The 22,333-nt window shown below is 40.9% G+C and overlaps 1 protein-coding gene across 4 annotated transcripts in view; it reads left to right on the top strand.

Annotated features, from left to right (window-relative positions):
* The window catches only part of BCL11B (BCL11 transcription factor B), a 96,931-nt gene that overhangs the window by 40,572 nt on the left and 34,026 nt on the right, over positions 1-22,333 (top strand). For 2 of the 4 annotated variants that reach the window (XM_068160081.1, XM_068160082.1), the window contains exon 3: positions 1,271-1,486. The exons of the other annotated variants lie outside the window; for them this stretch is intronic. In XM_068160081.1, the coding sequence (XP_068016182.1) occupies positions 1,271-1,486 (216 nt within the window). The remainder of the gene's footprint in view (positions 1-1,270; positions 1,487-22,333) is intronic. 4 annotated transcript variants of the gene reach the window in all.

Genomic DNA, 22,333 nt, shown 5'->3' with positions numbered 1-22,333 from the left:
GGTTGGAAGGAACAAAGATAAATATTTCTTCTTGCTGCCGTGGTGTTTGCATGTATCTGAAATGCACACATAGCCAGAATGGCCACCATTAAAAAAAGAGAAACTGTTTGTGAGAAGATACCCCACAATTAACACACATATTTCCTGATCTAAATACAGGAGAAAACTGTGGTTTCTGATCTACCACTGTATGGTAACTGTTGGCAAGTGCTAGCTTTCTAATGGAGACCACTCCACCATGTATCTTCATTTAGCAGCTGCTCTTGATTAGTAGCTACCCTTTATTCAAAAACAAAGTGGCAAGCATAGTTTTAAATGAAGGGGGTGGGATTCTTGTTGGGTATAAGATGGTGCCATTTGCTCAGCTCTTCTTTAAACTCTGCTCATTTGTGCCTACCAAAAATGCAATTCCTACCTGATTCTCTGTGTGTGTGCATATCTGCATTTGTTTGTATATCGATATGTAAGACTCGTATCTTAGTTTTTCAAAGTCGTGGAGCTCAGTTTGGACAAGTGCCAGGAGAAGGAAGCATTTCCAGCAGAGCAGCAGAAAACTCTTAAATACAACTTTTAAAGGCAGGTGATTCCTAGAGGGGTTAAAAATAAATAATATGGTTGGAAGATACAATATCATCTTTTAGCTACCGGCAAAAAGGTTGCTCCCTTCTTCACAGGTTTGATAGGGAAGCAGGCTGCATAATTGGGGTGTGCAAAATACACAACTGGCCATGGCTGAAGCGGGAAGGCAGTACAGTGGTCGCCAATGCTTTCTTCTGGGAGCTCAGTTCCTGGCACCTTGATGAAGCCATTTGAGCTCTAAGTCACTAAACTCTGTCTGGGCTAGCGTGTGGAACCTGCTTCAGCAGCAGCTCAGCAGAAAGCCTGCCCAGTTTTGTGTCGGCTCAGTGCATTAACACAGACATAAAACAATAATCCCCCTTTTGATTCAGTCCCTGAACAAGTACTGGTGGTGACATCTGCCACCTCTAGCACTCCTCCATGCCAGGGCCAGCCATTTCCTCCACTTTGCCCTTCTCCATGCCCTCCACAGGCCTCCAGCCCAGGTTCATGAGTCCCCCAGATCTATTCATTCTCTTCCTTTGCCCATCACAAGCCCATCAGCCTCAGCTGAACCCAGAGAGGTGTTCAGACCAAGTGTATTGCACATTAGGCAGCCAGCCCCCGCCTTGCCTGTTTCCCCTGTTGATGCCGCCTCTGTCCCTTCAAACTTAGATCCAACTGACAGTTTTTTCTATTGTTTTTTCTCCAGGGCCGTCCAGGCCTGCAAACCTGCCGGGGGCTCCCATAGCTGCCTCCTCCCACCCTCACACATCCGTGATAACGTCACCTCTCCGCGCACTGGCCTCCCTCCCGCCCTGCCTTAGCCTGCCCTGCTGTGGTGCACGTGCAGTCTCAGTTGGCGGGACTCAGACTGAGATTCAGACTGAGACGTCAGGCACATTTGGATGTCATTGTCAGTTGTCAGGTAATAGAAATAATTTTTTTTTTGTTGCTATCTGAAGGTCAGTAGTGCTGCCAAGTGATGTCATCTTTGCTGTGGGAGAGCTGCCTTCATTGGGTCGCGTGGGGAAGGCAGTGAAAATGCTCTAAACTACCCCCCTCCCCTTCCTGCTTCCCCCTCCATCCTGACAGAGGTTGGGGAGTGGGAAAGGGTGTGCTGCTCCCTCCATTTCCCCAGTCCTTCCCTCCTGCCTGCCCACCTTCAGCTGTCACTGGTCGCCACTGCTGGGCCATTTGTGCCACGTTGTGAATAAACGTCAGACTCCTCAAAGAATGTGATGCCTCAGTACCAAGATTTCATCTCTCAGGGATGTTTATTTTAAACTTAATTGGATAACATTTAACATCTGAGGGGCTTGGGTTTTCCTTTTTCTTTACCCCTTTCTCCCAAATCATTCATATTAAAGGCCCCCTTCCACTTCCATGTGCATGCAGGATGTATGTGCTTCATACTGTTTTCTCCCTTGCTTTGAGAAAATGCTCCTTGGTAATATGCCAAAAATCCTTCACATCTCCTCTGTCAGACCCCTCACATCTCCCCTGTCAGACTTCTTTTCCTTTATTCCTTTTTTGTGCCTGACTTTTGTCACCATGAGTAGGGGAAAGTGTTGTGGAAATGAAGGCTCTCTGAGCTAGCCAAAGAGGACAAGGACATGTTGTCACCAGACCCCATCATTTCAGACTCAGTGATCTCTTTGAAATCAGTAGATGTTTCTAAGTGTGGCTCAGTTGCAAGATTAGGTCTATGGTGAACTGCAGGCTAGAGAGGTGAAAATGGGGAGAGCTTAAAAGAAAATATAGCTGTGACAAAATCTGCAAGCATTTATGGAGTCTCACTGTGGTGGGTCAAACCCTGCAGCCCTCATTCATGCTAACGTGTGTGGAGTTTTAATAGGGACTTACCAGAATGATGCTGGATAAGTAATGCATGAGGACCAGAGGATTTAGAGACACAGAAATGACTGTCAGGAGTAAAGCTGCTGGGAAATGTCTCTTCCCTGAAGCTGGCAAGACTTTGAGCCCTTCCACGAGCAATGGTGTCACCTGGCTGCAGTACACTGTATCTCATGAGAATATTCCTGTACAACTCTCCTTGTAATAAGGCAAGACAAGAAGTTTTGCAAGAAATTTAAATTTGCACCTTGGAAACCCTCAGTCTTGAAAGAAAATATTCTCAGGTCCTATTTTGACTTTGGGTAAATCTCAGGAGCACATGAGGAAGGCTCTTGTGCTTCCTGGGAGAGGCTCACCCTGCACCCAGCTGCTTGCACCAGGCTTGCAGCGACACATTATGTCAATCAGTGCATCTTGGGAATTTGGTCAGATTTACTACCCGAGCTGCTGTATACAGTGTGTGTGTGGATGCTATTTTGATCAGGTGTTGCTTCATCAGCCTCAGCAAATTGACCAACTGGCCTGAGATGGTTGCAGAAATGGGTTCTTCCAAATGGTGATCATTGGAAGTCCTTTCCCTCCCCTCTTCCCTTCTGCCTGTAACCAGCAAACCAAATTGGAACTGTTCTCATGTTTTGATGTTCTCTGTCTTCGCTAGTGCAGGATGCACACAGGTGACTTTGACAGGCAGGATTTTGTAAAAGTGAACTGGATGTCCCAATTCCCTGTTGCTTCTGATGCCAGCAGCTAGTGGGGAGAAAGGCAAGTAAACATAGAAAAGGAAGGAAAGAATAACTTATTTGAGAATATGGGAAAGTGAGGCTTTTGTGCTTTGTGTATTTTGAATTCTCACTTTGGAGTTGTGCACGGTGAGTTTTCAGAATTGCCTGTTTGCTGGGAGAGTGATGCCAGCTCTGTGGAGAGACCTGTTATCATGGCTTCCTGTAATTACCGCTGCAGTCTGCCACACTTAGAGAATAGGTTATATCAAAGTGCATGCTACATGTTTATGACAGTAGTCGGTCAAGTTCTGCTTGAAAGAAACATTTTTTTTCCCTTAAGAAAGGAGCTTATATCTGGCTAACCCTTTCTTAGCCATAGCATTCACTGCATATGACCTGGGGCATGGTTAAACCCTGTGGCAAGGGTTATGGGATCTTGCTAGTCCCATAAATGTTTTTTGGAAATTAAAGGAAAATGAGTGATGACTAATAATCTAGTGATCCCTGCATTGTGCCCTCTTTTTTAATTTAGGCATTTACAACAGTCACTTGCTCCAGCTTTAGAGATCTGCTTGTCTCTCTGGCTTGATTAGCCTTTTATTCTGTCAGCCCTGTTCTTGCTTCTGAGGAATTGTTTCCTTCTTTGAACAAAAGCCATCAACAGTTCCCGCCTCTCCTCCTCCTTCATAATTTCTTACCTTTCTTGTTTTTCAGCATTCATTTAATTCAGGACCTGGAGTATTTTCTGTGCAGTTCTCAAGCAAGCTGTGACTCTGATGGCTTGAGGTTGCAGGTCCTCCCAAATCTCTTCTGGGCACTCACAAATAGGGCCCTTGAAAGTCTCAGGAGTTTTGTGCTGGAGAATTTGTGGTGGGATTTGTGGCACAACGGTGTGAAAACTACATTTGAAAATCTCCGACCTAGATAAGAGTCATTGCCTGGAATGCTGAGTAGCTTTCAGTCATGCACAGGGGAACTGGTGCTGCTTCATCCAGAGCTGTTTGCAATCTTTAGAAAATGTGTTGCTAATGGTAGTTTCAATCACAGTAAATGATGCTGGGAAGCCTGCTTTGGTGTCCACCATGTCACTTGGCTATTGCTGGCTGTGGTCCCCTCTATCTTTGTTCGATTCTTTGCATTCAGGGCACCAAAGGATGAGGAAATTGTGACTAAAGGTCTATGTTTTCGTATGTGATTTAAAAACAATATGTACCACGGAAACAGTCTCTCTCTCTCAGTCTCTTTATTTATTTATTTTTAGCCTCAGAGGCTTCTGCCTGTTGAATTGGGTTTTCCCATTTAAATGTTTTTAGTGCCTGTTTAATTAGAAGTTGGAATAGAGTCATGAAATTCACAGGGTTGTGTAGCTTGGATCTAAAATATAAATGGGCAAAGCATTCATTTTGCTTTACCTCTTGCCAGATTAGGATGCTTTTTTGAACCTGCTTTTTATTTCATTTCAATGAATCGCAACTGCTCAGAGTAACTGTAAAACACACACAGGGTTTGGGTTGTTTTTGTTTGTTTGGTTGGTTGGTTTGGTTTGGTTTTTTTCTGCATAACAGAGACATGCAAATGATTGTTGAGAGACGTAATTATGTAAAGAAAAGTATATGCCCATATTCATAGACATACACTGCAATGCTTTTTGTGGGGCTATTTTTTCACAATACATCTTCATAAGGCTCTTTTTATGATGCTGATTTATTAATATTGTACATTAAGGCTCAAATTGTCAAAGCTGCCTAAGAGATTTGGATGCCCATTTCCCATTAAAGTTAACGAGAGATGAGCTTTGAAAACCTCAGCACAGAAGTGCATGGCACTTTACAGTGTGCACTCCAAAGGAAAAAAAGTCCCTGCCCTGAAGATCCTACAGCGCAAAAGCCCCAGAAATGGAATTATAATCAGCATAAAATAAAGGGGATTATAAAAGCACACATAATAATTTATCCCCTACACCTGCATTCAAATATACACCTGATCCAAAATCTTTGGACCTGGGCCTGCACGAGAGGTTTCTGTGTACCTGTGTAAATGAACAAAATCAATGCAATACACATACACTCAGATAACCAGTGAAACTGTTTCCTTTCCACTCCTAGTCTGACGGAAGAAGGTGGAAAATTATTATGATACTTAGTTGCATATATAAAACCAGCAAGTAGTCATGGACGGGAGTGATTAATGGACAGGGCTTTGAAATTTAGGGTCTAAAATAGAGGAAGGCATGGAGACATGGCTCAGAAGAGAGTAACATCCTCATATTAATTCAAGAAATGAACTGTATTGGTCCTTAGAACATTCTGAAAAGCACAGTCATCTTGTAAAGTCAGTTTCAGATTACTTGGCTACTGAAAGTCTACTTATTGCATCATTTAACTAGTCTGGTGTTTTCTTGGCAAAGGTTAAGGTGATAGTAAAGATAAAATAAATACCTGTAAGTAAAGGTTTTAAAAGAATATTTCCCCCTACTTTGTTATATCACAATATTAAATTAGTGCTGGTTTTGTAACTTCAGGAAGCCAACAAGAAGAGCTGGATTAGACCACCGTGCTGTAAAAAGCTTGATGCAGTTAATGCAGTCTGTCTGGAAAGCAGTGCTATTTAAAATATACACTCAGCACATTTCTTACTAGAACAAGAAGCAAGCTTTTGTTCACTTCAGAATGGGTTTTATTAAAACAAGAAGATCAATGTAAAACAAAACAGTAATCAGGGTGGAGAATGCAAACTCATCCAGCAAAAGCCTTCTAACTCATCAAGTCCCAGGACAATGGCTGATAATCTACTCTTAATTTTTCTGTTGAGTGGAATCTCAGGAAAAAAAAAGTCCACTAAAACTTTATTTCTATCAGCACTGGATGCTCTTTTGAGAGGTGGAAGAGGAATCTGGTTTGTGTGTCCGAGGACAGAAAAAGACCCACAGCTTCCTTGAGATGCTTTGTAAATGTATCTTTTTGTTTTGCTGCATAAAGAAGAGGTTTGTATAAAATATTGGCTAACGTTCAGGAAAGATGTCCCTATTAGTCATGGTTACATGTATGTATTTATTTTAGTGAAATATTTAATACTTGCTATAGTAGAATTGACTTTGTGGACAGTACTTACAAAGTGCAGGGATGTGTGGGAGATGTATATACTAAAAATGGTAATGCATCAGTGTGAGTGTATGCATCCATCTTTATATCTATCTGTCAAAGTATTAAAGTCATATGTGACCTGTCTATGCAGCTTTCTGTCTCACCACATATTAAAATCAGATCCAAACTCCAAATACATGGATCTAATCCTAAAATGATTTTTTGACAATTTTTGGACTGAATAGTGTATTTGTCAAGAGGCAGTGAAGAGATCTTAAGACTGCAAAGAGGTGACTAAAATTAGGGTGCTGCATGGGGCAATGGAGCTGGCAATTTGAGTGTGGCTGAGGCTTTGTTCTAGACAGATGCCCAATCAGCATAACTTTGCAAGTCCTAATTATGTCAAGTTAAGAACCAGCAGGAGCAACAGAGATATTTAAAGGTGCTTTAAAGTGGATGTCTGCCATTTCCAGACATCCCGGGAAAAAAAAAGACAAGACCTTAATTGCAATATTAACTGAATCTGGTAGTCTCGGGACAAAAGGGTTCAAGGCAACGATGTCTGCAGTAAAGACAGTGGCTCCAACATTGAGAGAGTTAACTTGATCGCATACCACTACACTGAGCCCGAGAGTCTGAACTCTTCAAACACTCCAAATGGAGAGCTAAATCAAAGAATCCTGTTTCAAATCCATCCAAGATGTTGCTGTTTTTCTCCTCTGACAGGAGAAGCATTTGGAAGTGCAGTTTCTTTCTTTTTTTATAGCTGTCTTAAAAAGGAGTTTGGATGTTTAGCACAGCTGGTGCTCATTACATTATGCACTATCAATAAAATAGCATGTGTAATTAATTTTTAATGCAGTGCTGTATGCAGCGCTTTAAAGCAGTTACTGTATGGGGAGAGCCGCCACAGGTCACTGACATCAGAAATATTGAAATAGAGGGCTAGATTTTGCATTTTTAAAGCATGTATGTGTGAGTGGGGGAAGGGTAATTCCCAGCCAGCAATTCTCTGGCCACAATCAAATTTAAAAATATAGGAACATGATGGATGAAGGTGATTTTATAATTTGTTTATTGGAATGAACAAATTTATTTCCTTTTAGAGTTTGCTGAGCTGTGGCTGGGTTAGAAGTAGGAGACTTCAGAGTATAGGTGAGCACTAGGGAACTGCACCACAACGGATCCATCTTTGTTAAAGGATGAATAGGCGTTGGTGGTATCAAGGTAGGACACAACGCGAAAGACAAGGTTATGGGAGGGCAAGGGAAGGACACTACTGGTCTATCTCAATAGGCAAGGTAGTTGTGGCTTTTTGTTGTTTGTTGTTTTTTTTTTTTTAACAGAGCTCCTTTCTTGTTCCTTGTTGCTCCTATTAATAATAATCCCCATTTCCTCCCCCTCCCTGATTCATTAAATATTTGGGAGTATCAGTAGTTTAGATGGGAGAGAGTTGCTTGGTTACAAAGAGGCACCACTGATGGCAAGGTGCCTGCTGCTCTGACAGAAGACCCAAACAAATCAGAGTCTTCTTTTTTCTTGGCATTTGTGCAGTACTTTTCAGAATACACCAACATAAATAAAGACAGCATTAATGGGGTGCAGCAGGCAAGGTCTGGTCACCTCTGTAGCTTTTGACAGGCATTACATTCAAAAGTACCTCAATTGTCCAAAGGAGGACAAGACCTATATTTAAAATTATAGCATGGTGCTAGTTCATATTCTGCAAAAGGACAGGAATGACTTGCATGTTTCTGCATCTGAGTAACCACCAGGAATGGTTTGCAGGATAGGACCATTGTCTCCCTGCTGCTACCTCCTTCCTAGCCTTTTCAGGGAGTTGAATGCTTCTTGGTGAACACTTCCTAAAAAGAGAAGAAATCAACTGCAGGAATAGAAGGAAGGAAGCAATCACCTACAAAGCGACAAAATTAGGGGTAGCATTTGTCAGGTGTCTTGCCTTTTGGTTGGGCAATGCACCAACTTTCTAAGAGATGACTTTTTTTTTTTTAATACACATGTATGAGGCATAAATGTATGTAATTATTCTTTCTTTCTCTCGGTAAATTTCTATTCATTTGTATGTAGCATATGCTAAACAGTTCACTTGTACAGCCTCACCTGGCATATTCAGGATGGAGTATTCTTCTGTCCCTTCAGCAAGAGCTCTTTGTCATCACTTTTCTTCTCACTTTCTGTCAGATACTTGTGGATGTGTTTGTGTGTCTGAGCCAGGAAGTGAATTGGGCTGTTCGGTTTGTGAGAACAGAGATAAATCTCCTGTGCACAAATACGGTGCTCAGGGTCAAAGGAAGTAGGGCAAGCCATGTTCTATGGTGTAGGTAGTTGTGATGAGAACCACTCTTTAGTTCACAAGGCAGAGCGGGAAACGTGGAGGCAACAGTGAGGTGGTGTACATTTTGTAGTGAAATAGCTTTATTATATATACATTTTTTTTAGAGGAACTGGAGTAGCTTCAGTTTAGGCCAGAGAACTGCAAAAGTACTACCCTGTGTTCCTCTAGAGCTTCATAATTCAGAGGACCTGGGTCCTTTTTCTTTCCTCAATGCTTCATAAAAATAGATGAAAGGAAGTGTTCAGTGCTCAGACGGGATGCTTTATGTTCAGAAAGGGATTTAAGTTGAAGAAGCCGTGCTGATGTACCTCACGTATGCCCCACTGGGCTCCTGTGTGCTGCATGTTAGTCCTTCTTTTTGCTGAGCAGTAAACAGCTGAGCAACTGTTAGCAACATAAGTTTTTGTGCAGTTGGCTTTGTTTTGGACACTCCTTTTCCAAGTATTTTTGCAGTACATATAGAAATATGGTAGGCTAGAGTAATATGGTAGGCTAGAGTATGGTACATACCCTTTGTTATCTTTATTTCCTGCTTGGTTTTGTCTTAATCAAACCATTTATATGGATCCCTGTTTCAGCTAACACAACCTGCTGTAGCATAAGCTGGGGAAACTATGTTCAATGAGCCACTAAAACATGTGCTTGGAAGGAAGCAGGCAAAAATCCCACGTAGAGAGGGTGTACATTTTTAACAAATTCAGCTGTAAGAGTCAGAGGTCCTGGGACTTCTGAAATGAGGTTAATGCAGGCACTAAGCAAGGAGATGGGGAGATGCCGGAGCTGGATTCACGCCACAAAATGGTGCTTTCTAAATTGCTGTCTTTACTATTAACATAAAGAATCGTTGCTTAGAGAGAGGCCAGTTTGCACAACATACTTGAAGCTTTCATGCTTGTTTAAACATCATTTGGGTATTTGAAGCCTACTATGAATGTATTACAGCCCTGGGCAATGCATGGGAAGTATCCTATCCTTTTGGTGTGTCACACTGTTTCCTGACATGTCCTGTATTGACCTAGATTACTTCACGTGAGATCCAGATCTAAAACTGATCCTTAAGTCTCTTCCATGGCTGAGTGACAACCATGGTGCTTCCAGAGCATGCTGTACCACGCCAGCAGTCCACTGAGAGGTGGGTTAGGGGCTGTCAAGGGATGCCTACCTGAACATCTTTCTATGAGGTGTTTCCTGACTTCAGTGGTGTATGCTAACTGTGAACATGGGCTGTGGAGTTCAGGGATGTACACAGATTGAAGTAAGAATCAGAGTACTCTTAGGAAATAAGTGTAATTTAAAACTGTCCATGGCCATCGGGCTGAAAAACAAAAATTCATGGAACCATGTAAGACCTCAGCATAGCACCAGTGCTTTTCAGGTAAACTTTTTTTTTTCTTTTCAGTTTGCATCTTCTAACAGAAATTTAGGTTATTTCCTCCACTCCTCTGATTGAACAGGGAGAGAGTAAGTTCATTTATTATGGTGCAGACAGGCCTATAATTTAGCCTGTCAAAAAATTAGGTCTGAGTGTTTATGGATTGATTAATCCAAATCCTTTACAAAAATATCTGAACTGTTGATTAGACTGGGAATAGGATCATTGTGGTATAAGATAATTGTGGTTTTGCCTACAGAGAGGACAAGATCGGTGCATAGCTTTACCTTTCTGTAAAACCTTATAAAATACAACAATAATAAAAATAAAGTATGTTGGGTTTTTAATTTTTTTTTTCCTGGCATGTTCTTAAACTGAACTAAAACTCTGCAGCCTATTGAGGCTAAACACTTCACTATCATTATCAATTGATGCATAGAATAGTTCTAAAGTAATCCTGTGAAATTGCCATAAACTCCCTCCCAATTACTTTGTACTTTCTCTGCACTTCTTCCATGAGAAGCAGTGTGAAAGCTGAAATATTGCTAGCCTCTGCCTCTGCTACCGTTGCCAATGTTCATTAGTGCAGTTGAACATACTCATACCAGTTTGAGCTTTTTCCATATTTGGAGCCCTATAACAAGTAAATCTTCCCTTCAGCTCTCTGCTTTTTGAAGAAAGACCCCAATGGTCAGTGTCTGAAGTGGGCATTTGAGGTATAATATTAATTCTATAGCCTGGTGTTATCCAGAGCTGTAAGGGGGAGTAAGAGTGTGTGGGAGACTGCGCCATCACTGCCTTAAATAATTTCCTCCTTTCCTGATAAGTTTGCCAGACTGTGTTTGGTGATTATAACCTGAGATTTCTTAAATTTGTTTTCTCCTTAATAGGTAAAGACGGGTGAGCACTGTTTCTCACTTCCTTACTCTTTCTTCACAGATGTCTTTGCTCTCTGGGTTGTGTAGGACTGCCCTGGAGGTGTTAGCCAGGGGATTTCATTGCCCCAGGGCTGAATTTGCCCCTCTGCATGGCAGCATGGGGCTGTATTGCATATAGCTCCTTTGCAGCATGTCCTAGTGAGTCACCATCTTGCTTGCTGGGCTGCCAAATCAGAACGGGCTGCTTTGTCTGTGATCACCCTGGCCTTGGAGCTTCTTCCCATTAACACCTTTCCCCTGCTCTGCTCTGCCCCAAACTTTCATACTTTCTTATTTAATATATAATTTCAGGACCGTCATCCTGTGGTCCCTGCAGCAATAAATACAGATTGTATTTCTAGAAAGCAAGTCCAAAGTGAATTTGCAGGTGTTTGTGGGGGTTTTTAACATTTTTTTTTTTAAATGGATGTGATTGCTGAGAGTAAACACAGCTTGCAATGTACAGGCTCATTGGGCCAGCATGAATTTCCTTAATAACCTGGGGTATGCATTGTCCATGCCCATGCGTGTGCATGTGGTTTTTTTTCCCCCTTAAAACTTGGAATAAGAGTGCTGTCTCTTTAAATCTTAACTCAAACTTTACTGGCGATTTTACAGAGCCTGGTTTCATTTATAGTGGAGCCAGACTTGCTGTGTGAGAGCCGTCCGCATGCTGGAATTAGTCTTAAGCTCGCTTCTGTGGCGTTGCCAAATTCCATGTTTGTGTTTTATTTAGAATTCTTTTCACGGCCAGTCGAATCTGTTCAGGCACACATAGGCAGTGTTGCGCCCCATGGAGAAAATAAGCAAGTTTGCGTTTTCTTTGGCATAGGCCATGGCCACAAAAGACTGCAGTCTAAAAAAACATTTTTTAAAAGCTATTTTAACCCATAACAGATGTATAAAGTAGGCACACGCATGCCAGCTTCCTTAGTTTTAATTAAAAAATAATTACAGCTTTAATGGGATGCTAGTGACAAATTTGGATGAATGGTGGGTGACATTATCTCAAGGCTTGCTTCAACTTATAAATTAGTGCTTTTCTCTTGGCCAGTGGTAGAGATGAAATTAAATGAAGGAGCAGATTAATATTTCTTAAAGTTACATTGAACCAAATGAAAAATCAAATCAAATAAAAAAACCCAAGGTCTTATCCTCCCTCTCTTGCTCAGTTTCCCGTTTGCATGAGATCATAGAACATAGAGGAAAGGTCATTTTTCCTGGTTGATAAATGATCTGGCCAACAATATACTGAGCTCAGGTTTGTGAAGTACCTGTCCCATTTGTAATTTCACACTGGTAGCCACATTGCCAAATTATTGTGATTAATGTCAGACACTTCTATTTGTAACCACATCTAAATAGCTAACACAGTACCTCCAAGCCAGGATATCTTAGATAAAAAAAACATCCCAATGTGCTGTGTGTTGCATTTATTCTCCCTCCATACCTCAGCTAACTGACTGCCTTTTGGGCTGTGATGCTGGCTGAGATTCTTCACATCTTTAGGCTATTTTCAGTTTGAGGCTTTTCAGGCTCACCAGAGCTGGGCTAGATGCACAGGCTTGCACAGGTAACAATTATGAAGAAATAAACAAAGGAGTAATAAACATGTAACGAGCTAACCTGAGATGGTATCTCTACTGTTATTATAGTCAGGTGTATATGGAGCTCAGAAAGGGTAAGGAAAAGATCAGCATGGGGTCTGCTGATATCAAAGGAGGAGGAATGGTCTGACAGGTTCACTGAAGAAAGTGTCTTCTCCTGTACCACTCAGGGTAGGTGAGTAGGTGCTGAGAGGGAGAGGCAATAAAGCATCACAGTTTTTCAGAGCATGCGGCAGAGCTGCATTTGCTCTGGACATGCTTGTCCCCCTCTGGTACTTTACATCAGCAAAAGCAGCCCAGCATGAGCTGGAACCTTCTGGATGGGAGCAGATGACCAACTTCATGTCTGTGGCACAGGCATAGGAAGATCATTTTTGTGTGTGAACAGTCAAACCCTGCTTGCTGTTCTCAGACATATTCTTCCATGAAACTTCTAATCTGCTTAACATTTAGCCACTTTTATTAAAAAACAGATAAACAAAGAAACAAAACCAACCACAACAAAAAACCCAAACTTGAAATAGTGTTGATAGGTGTAATCTAGATGATGAGAGCTCTTCTTCACTTGAGCATTGCCAGTTTTCTGTAGCAAACATATTATACTTTTTCCTCATTAAAAAATTAAAGGTGTTTCTAGAAAAAACAATTGAAGAATTTAGAGGGAAAAAGAGAGAAATAGAGTATTGGGTGTTTGGTGGAGAGCTGTGTACCTTACAGTGGACCAGTCCAAAACTGTCTCCTGATGTACAGATGTTTTGCTACTAATTTCCATACAAACGCATCCTTCACCTTGCTTGCTGAAAGCCGTCTGCCAAGTTAAGATGGGGAAACCCAGCAAGAGGAAACTCCTCTGCTTCCTGATTTAGAGGAACTACTCTGGATAATTTGAGCTCCTCTGGGTGATCTGCTTGATCCCTGGGGGAGATGAATGTCTCTCAGTGTGCAGGACATCCATTGCCTGAAGCTGAACCGAGACAGACTCTCCAAAGATATGATTTTTAGGCTTGTTTAACTGCAGAAAAGAGAGAGAGAGATTTTCCTTTGTCAAGTGAATGAGAATTTCTGTGGTAACATTTCCCTGAACTTGAATTCCTCAGGAGCGAAAATGAAGTTCCAGCATTAAGAACTTGAGACATGCAGTGCAGATGAGAGTCATTTTTGCATTCCTGGAATTTTTGGAAGGGAAACATTGCATTCATGATAATCCTTTCAATTATACCTTATTGCTAATATAATCCACAAGACATTGTGCAGTAGAGCCCTCTGCTATTTGGTTACAGATGAGGCTTTGAAAATAGCACCTGAAAGCTTTTAGACTCCTGTGTGTCAATACCTTAATTTTCTTTTTATGTTGCTGCACACAGGATGGTCTGGTGTTTTTCTTATTTACTCCTTAGGATTCTTTTGTTTAATAAATAAGGCTAATTTGATTTGTTCTGATCTGTCTTAAGTATCTAATTGCTGCTGTAGAGAATGATTAATGTCCAGTTGAAAGGATTCCACATCTATAAAGGCGAATTGAAAGCAGATGTTAGTTTGATGAACGTGTGCTGCTCATTCCTTGTCTGCACTGGCTCAGAGAGGAGGCTGCTGAGATACTGCTATCTATCAAAAGCGAGATTGTTAGATGCCAGAAACAGTTCAGAGTCACACACCTATCGTGAGCTCAGTGAACAGTTACCAGATAATGTATCCCAGGTAGTTTTTTTCTCTACTTGTGAATTGTCTATACACAAAACAGTGTTATCCTCAAATTGTCTGAAGTACTTGACAAACTCCACTGCAGGAGAACACACGGTGAACTGATTACTGCCAAGACTTTGTCTCTCAGTTTTTACTCAGGGAGAAGTGTTGGCATAGTATCTGAGGGCATGGAAGTTCAGTTTCCAGTACTTGTGCATGCACAGTGCTGATTCTGAAGTTAATTCAATCCATTAAAAAAAAACCCAAAAAACAAAAGAAAAAGAAAATAAATAAACCCAAAACCAACAACAACAACAAAAAAAACCCAACCAACCAAAAGCAACAAAACCAACCAACCAACCAAAAAACCAACAAACACCCCCCCCCAAACCAATCAACCAAACCCCAAAAAACCTGCTACTCTTCCCTTATTCTATTTGTGTACTGGCTAGGTGCTCAAGCATTTCTGGCAAGGCCAAATTCTTCTCAGAGTTCACTAGCTTGAATTTATGCAGATCTGTGGAGAGCAGACAGTAAAAGCCACAAAAAACTGAACTCTCTGGGTGCAAGATTAGGTTTTGTAGTATCCAGGCAACTTTGACATACACCTGCACACAGTAAGCACAACAGCTTTTTAGATAAAAGCAGGTACAAGCAGAATCTTTACACATGGTCTCTCCAATTTAGTCCTTTCATAAGCAGTACTTTCTTGGCCATTGGAGTATGCTATCCCAGCCAGTGTGTAACAGCAGGTTAGCAGCCCATAGTGTGCCAGTATGAAGGGGGAAGTTTTGGGCAAGGGCAGGAATTTCTGATAATGGCAGTAGGGTTGTCAGTGTTTCCAGAAAACAGAGAGCTCTAGCTTTTTAAAGCCTCTTTTAAAAATCTTCCTTGTACTTTTAAAGTGTTTGCCGGTATTACTGTGAACACAGAGAAAAAACAGTTAGCTTAACAGATTTTTTTTTTTTTTTGTGAACTAGCTTTTGCATTTTTATTTGTTGCTAGATCGCTATTCAGGTAATGTCTATGCCTAGAAAACTATTTCACAGATGGACAGATGGAGGTGTAAAGACTGAAACAAATCTTCCTTGCTGTCTGTAAATTAGGCTGACTTGGGATGTGTGCAAGGCAGGAGAAAGCAGGAAGGAGGAGGGGAGATAGAGGATAAAAGGGACAGAGAAAGGACTTGGAGTCATAGGGAAGGATAGGTACTGGGATCTTAGAGCTCTGGTTACGTCAGCTGCTGTACTGTAGTCATGTCAAAATTACCATCTATTCCTCTGGTACATGAATAGATACTCTATATAAAGCAGGCAGGTGAGAACAGAGGAGAGACTGTTTTTTACATTTAGCTGTCTTTTTCATTTGGGATGTAACTATAACAACATTATTTCAAATTTAATTATTTCTTAAAATCCTTGAGTTTTGTTTCATAGATGGTACTGAACTGAGCAGCATGACTTTTCCAATTAAAGTAACTACACTTTACCGTGCTGAAACCTGGCCTTTTAAGATTGCTTCTGATGATTTTTTTCCTGACCTCTATCTACCTGACTGTGCTATAATGTCAGCAGTTCCCAAATGATATACTTCACAAAGCGACTGGAAATTTGAAAGCAGACCAAAATAAAATAAATGGTAGCTCTTTTCCTATCAGGTTGTACTTTCAAGTTATTAAAACCCCAAACCTGTTTTTTTTTGTCTTCCTTCTCTTTCTTTTCTCTCTTCTTGGCTTTCTTTTCTTATAAGGAAGAAACATAATTGATGCAGACTCTAGATTAAGCTGGTGAGATAATTACTGGTCAGTCTGTAGTGCATGAGAGAGGAGGAGAGGCAGGAGTGAAGTCGAAACTAGGCACAGCATACAGTGCAGGCAGCAGACTTACAGTGCAGTGCACTCTCCTTACAGTTTGTTCCTACATGGAGTAGGGGAAAACATCCTTAAGAAAATGTGTGAAGAAAGCTATCCTTTGTAACATGGAAGCTTTCCTTATTGCAATGAACTCAGCCTGACGAATGAGCTGTGAATGTGTAATTTTTGCAGGACAGGGCTTGTCTGAAGTATTTTATTGTTTCTGGAAGTGGTCACTTGAGCAAGTGCACATGTGTTATGAGTCAGTATTGGTTTGGTCTGGCTGCTTCTTAGCAGGCTTTCCTATGAATAAAGGCGTGCCTGGCCCTGAGCAAATTGTGGAACTCCCTTGTGTTGGCAGCTGGAAGGTGCAAAGGGGTTGGGAACTTCACGTGGAACACATAGCTCAATGCGCATCAGAGGCTCACCATCAGGAATCTCATGTTTGCTCTGTACAAACAGATACTCTGTTGGCTTTACACAACTGAGGGCATGGCTCTAAGTTTTAATCGTGTCTAAAATGAAAGGAGAACACAGTACTGGGAATGTTCCTTAGAAAAGGTGACTTTAGGAGACCAAGAACAGGATCTCTTTCTAGGTGGGAGCAAATATAGCATTCCTGTCCAGGGATTCCCAACAGTGTCAATGAAAGTACCATGTGTCTGGCTGAAAAAGGAAATTCCTGGTTGAAAGATATTGTGAGGGGATTTGAGAATATGATATATGCTTTTCTTGATATTCAGTGAAAAGTATTGATAAGACAAGAAAATTCTTATATTGCGTGTCCTGTTTGCTGCAGGTTGAGAAATCTAGGTCCAAACCTTTGTTGAATATTCCTTATGATCTTGGAAAAGTCCCTTAATTTCTCTATGGAAAGTCTCTGACCAATTTAATAAGAAATTTCAATTCTTCACTCTCTGATGGGAGTATTAGGTGGATAATGTTTTGGAAATTCTGAGGTTCTCAAATGTTAAATAATAAGAACCTACAGAAGTATATAAAATGAATAAAAATAATTTAGGCAAATGTTTGTGGAATTGCTTCTGGGTTTTATTGGATGTGATGGAAATCAGACTGAGTGCCATTGATTGTGATTGATATTTGTACAACTGCATTGTGTTTAAAATACTTACAAGTGTGTAAGAGGTACTGCTGTTACTCCTCTCTGTGAAATTGGTGGATCGAATTGTGCTTTCAGGTACAGCAGCTCTAGAGTGTTGCAAATTAAGCCATTGGAAATCAATGGGGTTGCACATTTGTAACTGAGATCAGAATTTGGCTTGGCCTTGTGTGGTGCTCTGTGTGTTAATTCTTGCATCTAAACTTGGAAGAAATGGCTTTTTTTATTACAGCAGTGCTTGAAGAGACCCCAGGAAAGTAAGGTGTAAATATTAGAGGCTGCCAACAGCTAGTGGCAGTTTCAGCCTAATAAACTGGAAGTAAATAACTTGGTGATTAGCTGGAGCTGGCAGGCCACTTAAACACAGCACTGACTGGGTACATGGTTTTCCCTGTTCACACCTTAATACTATATAACGACATGGACAGATGCCTGGAAGGATATATGAGCTTCAGCAGAACTTGTTCTGAATTTACCTTGACACTTCTGTTTGTGAATTATCTTAATGATAGCAACAACGTGTACTTACGGAGCTAGAACTTTTCATCTCCAGGAGCCCAGAGAACTTCTAATTGATTAGTGAGTAAACAATAAAATGAGAGTCATTCCAGCAAGGATAATTCTGCAGCTCAAATGCCAGACAGGAAAGACAGTGGAAACTGGTGTTTCTGGCTGCTGCTGCCATCACACTGTTCCTCCGTGAACCTGAACAATTCCCTTTCTCCCTAATGTGTCTCTTGTAGTGGGGATGTAATCTCAGGCAATCAGGTGTGTGGTTAAAGCAAGCAGTGGAAGAACCTTAACAGGATTATTTTGAATAGACTTGTATGTTCAAAGAAATTCAGCCCTTTTGGAGATCTGCATTAGGAAGAAATATGACCAAATAGCAGGGGAACAAATGAACTCTTTCAGGGCAGGACATAGATGAAGTCCATGGGAGTTATCAGAAAAATCAATTGCTATTGATTCAGTGAGCATTAGATCAGACTTCCTGATCCCTGACTACCATTAAATTGAATTTCAGAAGACAACAGGGCATTTTGGCAAGGGTAGTAAGAGAAAGTTTGGCAGCCCACTCGTTTTTGCCATTCTCATGCTTCTGTCTCACTTCTGTCCCTTCATGTCTGTGTACTGTAAGTAGCAAGAGAAAATTCAAGTCCATTTGTCATTTGCTGCCTTTCTGAGGCCCACTTTAAGCTCTAATATATACACTTGTTTTAACATTTTGTTGTTCCTCTGGGTGACTTTACTTTTTCCTCTGAAGTGATGAGGTTCCTACTGCAAGGAGGAATTCCCCTCTCTTATGTAATAAAACGACCAGACTGGATTGGCGTTGTGTTCTCAAAAAGAAAAGGCTATAAAATACTCAAACGGTGCCAAGTTCCCTGACAGAATTAATACTTCAGAGCATAGTGGCACTCTGCAGCCTCTGCTTTGCAGTTACCCATCCCTTTTAGTCATTTCATTAGTCATTATTTTTTGTCAGTGGGTGTAGCAATCTGGTTTGATTGGAAAGTTCTAGGGTACAGTGTTGAGTTTTGTAACTGAGTAGTGGCCATCATGTTGACATGTAGATTCCTAAGAATCTAAGCTGTGTAGAGGCCAGAGAGTGTAGTGTTTCTTGAACTTCTCTGCTCTCTGAAGTACAGTCTTTTAGTAGTTTAGAAATGGAGCAGTAATCCTTAAAAATGCTTCAACTTGCCTGAGATTGTGCAGCACAGTTCATCATTGTGGTTCCTCTTAATCAGCCCTCACAGGTGAGTATGACCATTTTACAGGCAGGAAGTAAAAAGGGCTTGGACACAGATTTGGTTAGTAAGTTCTTGGCCTCTAGAAGTCTGGTCTAGTCATGTTGCAACATGAACAACAGGCATAGAATGAACGTACAGTTGAAAGTGATTTTCTTTGAGTTTGGATTAGGCTTATAATCCAGGTCAGTACTTACCAAATTATCTTGCAGAAGATAAGACTATTTTGGCCCAAGGTAGTCAGAATTGAAATACATGACAAAAGTGTGTCTAAAATCCCTGTTTAGAAAAGCTGGAACTTATGTATTGAGGTATTGGAGCACTTCTGATCGAATAATAGGATCTGCTTGTCTTTCAGGTTTTACTGTAACTGAGATCACACAAAAATAAATATACTAAACTAAAAAAAAAAAAAAAAGAGGACCTGAAAGATTTAACTATAACTAATTTTATTTGGTTGAGATGAAGTACTTGATACCTGGAGCCTGCTAGGAAAGCAAACTAGGGTTGGCTCTGCAGTGTGAATCCCTGGGTTTTAAAGAAGCCAGGAATCCAGAATGTCTGTTTTATGTGGGATTTCTTAATTTCTTCAACCTCTTGGGCAAAATTGAGAGCTGTGTGAAAGTAGGTGTGCATGGTGTTTTGCAAGTACACATGAGCTTGTTCTGTTCATGCTTCAAGCCAACTGGACACAAGCCAACCCTGCAGCGGAAGCCATACAGCTGTATGAGTGAGGATGTTGAGCCCCAGACTCGTCTCTCTGCAGGGCGTGTTAGCTTGGGTTTGGGGTTATACTAACCACAGTTATATGTCCTCTACATTGGTGCTGGCTTGCATCTGGCCAGGTTGGAGTGCAGACAGGGTGAGCCTTTGTCAGCTTGCTAGATACCATTTAGACATAACTTTCCTCACCCTAGGTGGTAGTTTCTCAGGCACTTAGTTTTTGTTGAAGTCAGCATGACCAAATGTTAGTCATCTTGGGTAGTGGTTGCCAAAGGAGGTCCTTTGTGTAACACATAGATTTAGCAATCTAGGCATTGACTTAGCGTTACTAATGTTTGGTCTGCTTTCTCCCAGGCCTTTCCACTCTCTTGGTCACTGTCAATCCCCTTTCCTGCAGGCTGCTCCAGCCCATAATTGCATTTGACTGCAGTGATGCAGTTTTCAGCCCTGGAGAGGTCTGTAGACTTTATCTCTACCCTCCCTCAGGCAATACAGCTTGCCACCATCCCTGAAAGGCTGGTTTGGAGTCTCTTGAAATTGTCGAGAGCTTGATAGTGCATTATGGTGATATTGCCCTTTCTCTTCACCTTGAAGAAGGGAGTGGCAATTCATCCATAAGAGAATGAGTGACTTTAGCAAGCTGGTGTTTCTTCCCTAGGGAGCATAATAAAGGTTTCACCCTAGAGGGTACAAACTATGCTTCACAGAGTAAAACAAAAAGAGTAAAAAAGTTGATGTGGGCTCATGCTTCCAAGTTGTCTGAGCTTTGACTAGTTTCTGTAATTCAAAGAATTATAGAGTACGTTCATATTTCTTTTATTGTCTGTTACTAATGTACTAGTATGCCTTCCTTCTTGGCTTCTAGCTGAGGAAAGCTAAATTTCATAGTGATATAAAAGCTTGAAATTGCCCAGAAAAAATCAACTTCCTTCATTTTTTCAAGTGCTAGTACTGAAGTTCTGAAAAAAACACCCATGTGATCTAGGTGTGAAATTGTGGTCTGCACAACCCGGTAGAAACTTCATGATGACTTCTGGCAGGTTTCTTACAAGGATTTGCATCCCAAGAATTGATAATAATAAATGTTCACTTTGCATTGAGTATTAAAGTTTCAAATTGTGTTTTTCTTCCTACTGTAACAAAATCCAAACGTAAAGATTTCTGAGAAATGAAATTTTGTTTTCAGTTTTCTAGGCAACAGCACGATATTTTGGTTCAAATCTGATGGCTTCTGGGTCAGTGTCTACGTTGTTTCTGTATCTTTCACCAGATCATTTGCAGTCTGACAAAAGGAGTTGAATATGGGTCTCATGACTACTAGGGCAGGTCCCTGACCATTAGCCAACTCTCTCTCTCTCAGTCTTTCTGATGAAACTTCACTGAAACTCAGCTCTTAAAACAGATCTTCTTAGCTGTCAAAAACCTTCGGTAAAAGTGTTCTGAGCAGCTTTATTTCACGGTCTTCAAACTTGTTTTAACTTTAAATGCAATGGTCAGATCTTTAAAAAAGGATCTCTGGTGTCCAGTGAAAAGAAATGGGTTTTATACATTCACTGTATTGCTTGGCTGGTACAGCTATCCTTGCAAGAGTTTTTTTTATGTGATAGACATAAGAAAATCCTTACAGTTGTCTATTCCATGTCCTGCATATTCCAGCTAAATTCCTAATAGGATCTGAAAGTCCAGACATGGGTCACTCAGCCCTGGGGTGTTATGGATGCCCTCTTAGACCTGGGAAGAGTGCAGTGGAAACATACCTTGTAGAGTGGATGCACTTCACAGTTGGAGAGATGTAACCTAATTTGTCAGCTATCACAAAACACTCATTTCATTTCCATTGCTATGGTTTTGGCTAGAACTGTTCAAGCCCTGCAGGGTTCATTTCACAAGGTTGTATGTGAACTGAACCCTGCTCTCAGGTTGAGGAAGGGTGGGTGGAGAATCAAACCTTTCAAGTTTGCTTAGAGGGACGAGTCTGAGAAATTCATACCTTCAGAACTCCTCATTCTCTTCCTCTACTCACACAGGCACTGAGGTCTTTAGTACTCTTAGGACTTCATAGTGATCCGAGTAATAGTTTCTCTCTAATTGTGTTTCTGATGTTCTCTGCTGAGTCACCTAAAATGCTATATAGTCCTTTCCTCTCCCTTGGGACTCTAGGTGCTGCCACTAATTAGCTCTTGCATTGTTACGAAGTACATTCAGGGTCTTCCCCACACTGTAGGCTACCTCATTTCAGGTTTGATCTTCTCTTGGTAATTTGCCTGTGGAAACTGTCTCTCCATCCAAGTTCATGACAAGTGTGGGTTATAATTTACAGAAAATACAATAAGGATACAGTTCTGCCTAAGATGTTGAGAACAAACACCAATTTAATGTTGTGGCTCATTAAGGTTATTAGCAGCAGGACCCATGTGCAAAAAAACCAAACCAAACTCAACATAAAATCCAGTAGGAGAAATTATATTTATATTCTACAGTTTTGATGTGGCACGTGCAAGGACTTGGTGGCATTTTTAATTCACAGTTGTGTCCCTGTCTATATCCCCTTCTTGAACATTAATATTAATCACAACGTTGTTTTGGTTTGTTGGACATACTCTGGGTTTGCTTACACCAAATTGATTACTGGGAATTAAATGCTTGTAGTGGCAAAACATACTAAAGATGAGATAATAGAAGAATAGCATTTTGTGTATGCTGACAATTACATCAGTGACTGTGTGTATTTTTTT

This window comes from Melanerpes formicivorus, unplaced genomic scaffold, assembly GCF_026170545.1.
Source record: "Melanerpes formicivorus ecotype bairdi unplaced genomic scaffold, bMelFor1.0.p_v2 SCAF_48, whole genome shotgun sequence".
NCBI lineage: Eukaryota > Metazoa > Chordata > Aves > Piciformes > Picidae > Melanerpes > Melanerpes formicivorus.
Note: the sequence above shows the minus strand (reverse complement) of the source record. Positions and strands in the feature narration are given on the sequence as shown.